Source organism: Barbus barbus (genome assembly GCF_936440315.1).
Source record: "Barbus barbus genome assembly, chromosome: 49".
Taxonomy (NCBI): domain Eukaryota; kingdom Metazoa; phylum Chordata; class Actinopteri; order Cypriniformes; family Cyprinidae; genus Barbus; species Barbus barbus.
Genome location: NC_136727.1, coordinates 6,225,100 through 6,232,308, shown reverse-complemented (window position 1 = coordinate 6,232,308; position 7,209 = coordinate 6,225,100). Strand labels below are relative to the sequence as shown.

The window sequence follows — 7,209 nt, the reverse complement described above, 5'->3', positions numbered from 1 at the left end:
CTATCTATCTATCTATCTATCTATCTATCTATCTATCTATCTATCTATCTATCTGTCATTTTATGTAATAATATTACAGTAATTCTATTTTTGAATTTTAATACTAATACAATTATTATTATTATTATTACTGCACATTTTATTAATAAACAGCGTCTGCTTGGGGGCAGCAATGAACACTAGATCCCGCCATAAACTTACGCCGAAGAAGAAAACCCTACAGAAGAGTACCGTAGAAGAAGCAGCAGCACAGGAAGGCGGTTGTTTTCGCTTAGCTTGTTTGCTCGTGCAAACAGATTTATTTCTCTTTGTTTTAACAACTACAGCTCACTTTTACTCTGGAGATCACAATAAAGTGATAGGGAGGATGTTGGCTACAGGAACAGTGAGTTTTTGCGGGGTTTTGGGCGCTTTACGCTTGTTTATGATGGGGTCTCATAGAGCTAATGGCTAAAGCTAATGCAGTCAGTTACTATGGTGATATATTAAAACGTATAGGCCGCTTTATATTAGGATATGATTAAGTATCTCGCGTTTGAGTTTATATATTCATTAGAGTATCTTATGTTTGAAATAATAGTCTTAAGAAGTGACGGGTCTACTGAGTTTTCCACGTGTAACGTTACTGTTTGTAAACATGCGTTGTCTATAGTTATGAATGTGTGATTAATAATTGTATACTAAACAAACTATTTATACAGAATATGAGTCGTCTGTTTTTGTTGCGGTTTCATGCGGAAAAAGTTGTATTATCCAATATTAATAAAAAGTAATAATAATGATTAATTGCTGTAGTTTATAGAGCATTTTTAAACAAGATTATAAGAAAGTGCATAAATAAACAGATAAAAGTAAACATTTATATAAACAAAATCTTACATTTCTGTAAGAATGATTAAATGGAAAAGGAAGACCAATATATAATCAATTAATGATATAAAATAAGCATTTCAATCAAGGTGCAATTGAAGAGAATGCACAAAACACATGCATTTTTAATAATAACAATTAATAAATACTAGTTCTAATATACATCAGTTGATGAGTTATCTCTCATCTGTAAACTCGGTCCTGTAGACTGTAACCACAGTGGGTCTGACGCAGGTGGACCGTGAGAAGATCTATCAATGGATCAACGAGCTGTCCAGCCCTGAAACGCGTGAGAACGCCCTGCTGGAGCTCAGCAAGAAGAGGGAGTCTGTGGCGGATCTGGCCCCGATGCTCTGGCACTCCTGCGGTACTATAGCGGCTCTCCTGCAGGTGCCTGCCAATCACTTCAGGCTCAGTTTAACACACAATATTATTTGTGTACATGTATATTTTAGTGATGCAAAATAAGGATTTAATAAGGACTTAATTTAGATCTATATATTGTCATTTTATTTAAACAATAGCTTAGTTTATAAAATATCGTTTAAATTAAATTAGAGCTGTGTAGGCCAAAATACTAAACCAAAATCTGTAATTATGTAAAAAAAAAGAAAAATAATAATAAAATGTTTTATTTTGCAGGAAAAAATAAACTAATTAAAACTGATGAATTAATAAGTAAGGAAAATACAGTATGTAAAAAAAAGTGATTTTTTACCGCTTTTTTATTGATTTATTGGATTTCTTCTTTTTTTTCAATTTATAAATTCAGCCAAATATTTTTGAATGAAAATGAGTGACATTTGGCAGTAAAATAATGCTAAAACAAAATTATCAAAACAAATGAATTAATAATGAAAACAGAATATAACAATTTCCAATTCCAATGATAGAAAATTACAAATATTATTTAAAAATTGCAATAATAATAATAATAAAATATATATATATATATATATATATATATATATATATATATAATTTTTATTTATTTATTTATTTTTTAATTGCAATTTTTAAATAATATTTGTAATTTTAACTAAGTGGTTTGCTACTCTCTTTTTATTGATTTAACTGATTTGTTTGTTTATAAATGTAATAATTGTTTGGGAAACCAGTGACGTTTGACAGTAAATTCTTAAAATATTCAGCTATTATTTTAAAATTTAGAAAGAGTGAAAATAACGTGTAAATATGATTGTAATTATAATTACATTATATGTGACAATTTTTACAATATTGTATTTTTTTTTAAATGAAGTATATTTGTAAGTAATGAAATACAATCTCAAATATAGCAATTGATTATACAAAAATAAAGTTTTTAAATAAATTGTCATTTTTATTACATAAAGTAATTTGTAACTTTTATTGATTTAACTGATTTTTATAAAACAATAATTATAAAAATTATTTCAAATTATAAAAAACAATACATACAATAAATAATAATATTAACATTAATAGTAATAACAATAAAACTTTCAAATCCCAGATTTTATTTAAAAAAAGGTGTTCTTAATTTTGATTTTAATTTTTTTACAGGAGATTGTGAACATCTACCCATCCATAAACCCCCCGACACTGACAGCACATCAGTCTAATCGAGTGTGTAACGCTTTAGCACTGCTGCAGTGTGTGGCCTCCCATGTAGAGACACGGTAACTCACTTCCTGTACACACAGGAAATGACACACTGTTATTAATCCTGTGCCGCGCTGACTGTTTTATCCTTTTTTGTCTTTCATCCTCAGCTCTGCTTTCCTGGCAGCTCACATCCCTCTGTTTCTGTATCCCTTCCTGCACACGGTCAGTAAAACTCGACCCTTCGAATACCTGCGGCTCACAAGTCTGGGTGTCATCGGTAAGAAAAGCAGCTAATACAGAAAACTACTCAACATTGTTTTAGTGTGTATTAGAATGTATTTGTCTGATAGGCGCACTAGTGAAAACAGATGAGCAGGAGGTGATCAACTTCCTGTTGACCACAGAAATCATTCCTCTATGTCTGCGCATCATGGAGTCCGGCAGCGAGCTCTCCAAAACGGTTCGCTTGCCAAAATATCACCAAATAACATCAATTATTTATAATTATGAGTGTAATTGGACATTCAAAAGGATGGATGTGTATTTTTTTCTCTTTCAGGTGGCCACATTTATACTGCAGAAGATCCTCTTGGATGACACGGGTCTTGCGTATATCTGCCAGACCTACGAACGCTTTTCTCACGTTGCCATGATACTGGTGATTCATTATTATTCATAATTCTTATTTTGCTTAATTGACATTTGTTACTGTTATTTGTTTCTTTGTGAAATTGAAATAACACTATAATAATATACTAATATAGCACTTGCATATTATTGCTCTTTTGTTGGTTTTGATTGCTTCTATTCTCTTCATTTGTAAGTCGCTTTGGATAAAAGTCTCTGCTAAATAACAAAATATAAATAACAAAACTAAATTGAAATTTTAAAACAAGCTCCAAAACAACTAAGTAACACATATAAAAGAAATCTCTTCATATAAACAAAATAAGGCTTTGTCTGATCTCTTTCCATTTAAAATTAGAGGCAACCACTGCATTTTAATCATGATCCAAACAAAGATGCTGCATATATGCAACATGAGCAGTTTTTAATCTAAATTAGATTGTATAATTTCCAAATCTGAAGCAAAAACAGAATGATCTGACTTCAGTTTTGTGAAACTATACATTAGAAATATCTGCATGAAACAGAAACAGCAGACGAGCCGAATGAGACGCAGATTCACTCTCTGCCAGCAGGTGGCGCTTAAAGCGTTTCCGCTGTAAACAAAGAAGCGCTGCAGTTATGAACTTTAATATGCATTATACAGAGGCAAGATGAAAAAAAAAATACAATCTAAACTTTTCTAAAGACAGTAAGTTCCCTTCAGACATACATTCATATAAACTCCTACCCCTAACTGAATAGCGATTTGTTTAGCATCTCAACCGATTTGAATCGTCACACATTTGAATCGATTTTCACCCGGCTCGCGGTTAATCGTTACATCCCTAATATGTAATGACTCAATGTGTCAAACTTTTAAAATAAAGTAATGAAAATACGGTATAACATTTTTGCATTTCTTTAAAATGATTAAAGAAATACAAAATGAATAAATCATCATTTTGTAATTGCATTTTTTGGATGAAAATGAATATTTGAAGGTAAAATGCTTTGAAAATCATTTTTCAAGTACTTGAATATTAAATTTAAATTAGAAAAAAATAGAAAAGTAATAAAGTTAAAAAACTGATGAATTAAGTAATGAAAATAATGTAAAAATGTGCATTTAATTATACGAAAAAAATCAAACATGCAAATATTAATAAAACAATGTTTTTTTTATAAAGTGATTTGTATCTGCGTTTATTGAAAACTGATTTACCTTCACACACACATTGTTTTTATGTATATATTTTTGTGTTTTTTGTCTTGCAGGGGAAGATGGTTCTTCAGTTGTCAAAGGAGCCCTCGGCTCGCCTGCTGAAGCATGTTGTGCGCTGTTATTTACGACTTTCTGACAACTCCAGGTATTTTTATTTTTCGCCAATAGTTTTCCTGCTTTTGCAGTTCCTTGCTCATTGTTGGTATGTAGGAGGTGCACAAATGTTGCAGTTTGATAAAGATTAGAATTCTGTTTGTGTTGCTGAATCATTTGTTAAATCAGTGTGATTGATCAATCAATATAAGGAGGATCAGAAATCATATTTAAACACAAATCATATTTTGCGTCTATCAGGGCGAGAGAAGCTCTGCGTCAGTGCTTGCCCGACCAGCTGAAGGACACCACGTTTGCTCAAGTGCTAAAGGACGACTCCACCACCAAACGCTGGCTCGCTCAACTCGTCAAAAACCTACAGGAAGGGCAGGTCACGGACCCCCGCGGCATCCCCTTACCACCTCAGTAACACGCACTCACACTCATCCCACACCCTCCAGGACGGCCAGCAACACATCAGACTGTTTCACATACAAGGGCACTTAATATTTTTCGCCAAGAAGCTCAGAAACGGTGCTCAGCATTCACGGTTCGTTTCGAGATATTAAAAATTGACTTTGGACTCTAACCTCTACGCCTTTTTGACGGAATTGAGAGGATTTGAAAGACTGTTTTGTTTGTATTTTTCATCACAAAAATGTGTAATTTTGAATGCTGTTAAATAAACTGTCATGCCATTGGAAATGTCAAGTGAAATTGCCGTCTGCTGTGCTGCCTTTCTGGTCTTGAGGAGGAATTAGGCTATTTCAGGCTAATTTTAAATTACAATTAAAGACCTTAGTCAGAATAGACTTTATGAAATGTGAATGAAACTGAGGATGTGAGAAGATAGAGATAGCAACATAATAATAATGTTTATATATATATATATATATATATATATATAGATGCACACTATTAAGCCCCATTCACACCAAGAACGATGACTATATTACGTCCACACCAGTGAACAATATCATCTGTAAGGGCATGCTCATCTGCTGCTTTAAATTCTTGAGCTCGTTACAGCAGGATTGATTCTGATTGGATGTCAATGTGTTTATTGTTAATCAGCTGAAAAAAATCATTCTGAAAGTGAGTCCAATGATATAGTTTCTCTGTGCCTTTATCGTTATAGCTGTGGTGTGGATTTTCCTATTCTTTAATACTGAGAAAGATTTTTAGAACTATATCTTTATCATAATCTTTACAGTTATCGTGCTTGGTGTGAACGGGCCTTAACATTTAGTGTAAAATGTATGCAATTTTATACAATTATTATTATATTGTATAATATTGTATAATAATATAATTACACTATATAAAATAGTGTAAAATGTATAATTTTATATATATATATATATATATATATATATATATAATTTTATTTGTTTTACACTATATATATATTATATATGGTTTAAAAATACAATTTCATAATATATAATATGCAATTAACATTAAATTATTACAGATTTTGTGTGTGTGTGTGTACAGTAAATTTTGTATAGTTTTTTTTTTTTTTAGACTAAATTGGATTTTTGAGTTATTTACACACACACATACAGTCATGGCCAAAAATATCGGCACCCTTGGTAAATATGATCAAAGGCGGCTGTGAAAATGTATCTGCATAGCTGATCCTTTTGATCTTTTATTTTAAAAATTCACAAAAATCTAACCTTTCATTGGAGAATAAGAATTTAAAATGGGGGAAAATAACATAATGAAATGTTTTTCTCAAAAACATGTTGGACAAAATTATTGGCACCCCTAGAAATTCTTATGAGTAAAATATCTCTGAAGTATATTCCAATTCATATTCACAATTTTGAGCACTCCAGGGTGATTATGAACATGAAATTATACAGCCATGGCTTCCTGTTTCACAGAAATATAAATAGGAGGGAAAACAAAGCTCAAATGGGACTGACTTCTATGGTCAGATGAAACTAAAAAATGAGCTTTTTAGCAGCAAACACTCAAGATGGGTTTGGTGAACACAGGGATAAAAAGTACCCCATGTGTACAATGAAATATACTGCTGTATTTTTGATGTTGTGGTCCTATATTTCTGCTGGAGGTCCTGAACATCTTGTTTAGACACATGGCGTCATGGATTCTATCAAATACCAACAGATAGAAAAATCAATAAGTGACTGACTCTGTTAGAAATCTTATAATGGGCCATGTTTGGATCTTCCAACCGTACAATAATCCAAGCAAAAACCTCAAAAACAACACAAAAATGGGTCACTGAGCACAAAACCAAGCTTCTGCTGGCCATTCCAGTCCTCTGACCTGAACCCTGTAGAAAATGAGTGAGGTGAACTGAAGAGAAGAAGCACCGTCATGGAGCTGGGAATCTAAAGGGTCTGGAGTGATTCTGGATGAAGGAATGGTCTCTGATCTCTTGTCAGGTGTTCTCTAACCTCATCAGGAATTATAGGAGAAAATTTAGAGCTGTTAAACTGGCAAATGGAGGTTTCAAAAAGTATTGAATAAAAGGGTGCCGTTAATTGTGGCCAATGTGTATTAGAGAAAAACATTTATTTCATAATGATATCCCCCCCCCCCCTCATTTTAAATTCTTATTATCCAATGAAAGGTTATATTTTTGTGATTTTTTAAAATAAAAGATTAACAATGCAGATTAATTTTCACAGCCTTCTTTGGTCATATTTACCAAAGGTGTCGATATTTTTGGCCATGACTGTATGTGTGTGTGTAAATAACTCAAAAATCCAATTTAGTTAAAAAAAAAGTATACAAAATGTATTGTTTTTTTTTTATTATTGTATGTTGTATTAATATATTTGTTTATATAA

At 31.9% G+C, this 7,209-nt stretch overlaps 1 protein-coding gene across 2 annotated transcripts; it reads left to right on the top strand.

Annotated features, from left to right (window-relative positions):
- The first annotated feature begins 205 nt into the window (after positions 1–205).
- On the top strand, positions 206–5,197 carry LOC306867376 (CCR4-NOT transcription complex subunit 9-like). 2 transcript variants are annotated; one of them, XM_079412990.1, is made up of 8 exons: positions 206–385; positions 1,105–1,260; positions 2,416–2,531; positions 2,625–2,734; positions 2,808–2,917; positions 3,017–3,115; positions 4,342–4,433; positions 4,643–5,197. In XM_079412990.1, exons 1-8 carry the CDS (start codon positions 368–370, stop codon positions 4,809–4,811), a joined length of 870 nt encoding a protein of 289 aa, XP_079269116.1. In that variant the 5' UTR covers positions 206–367; the 3' UTR covers positions 4,812–5,197. The 2 variants fall into 2 exon arrangements, with proteins under 2 accessions (XP_079269116.1, XP_079269115.1); XM_079412989.1 differs by having other exon boundaries at positions 226–385; positions 1,078–1,260; positions 4,643–5,187.
- Positions 5,198–7,209: the final 2,012 nt, after the last annotated feature.

Excerpts from the sequence above, each read along its gene's own strand:
- LOC306867376 (XM_079412989.1), top strand. Across the intron at positions 2,735-2,807 it reads CACAAGTCTGGGTGTCATCG|GCGCACTAGTGAAAACAGAT; the intron begins GTAAGAAAAGCA and ends TTTGTCTGATAG. Across the intron at positions 4,434-4,642 it reads CGACTTTCTGACAACTCCAG|GGCGAGAGAAGCTCTGCGTC; the intron begins GTATTTTTATTT and ends TGCGTCTATCAG.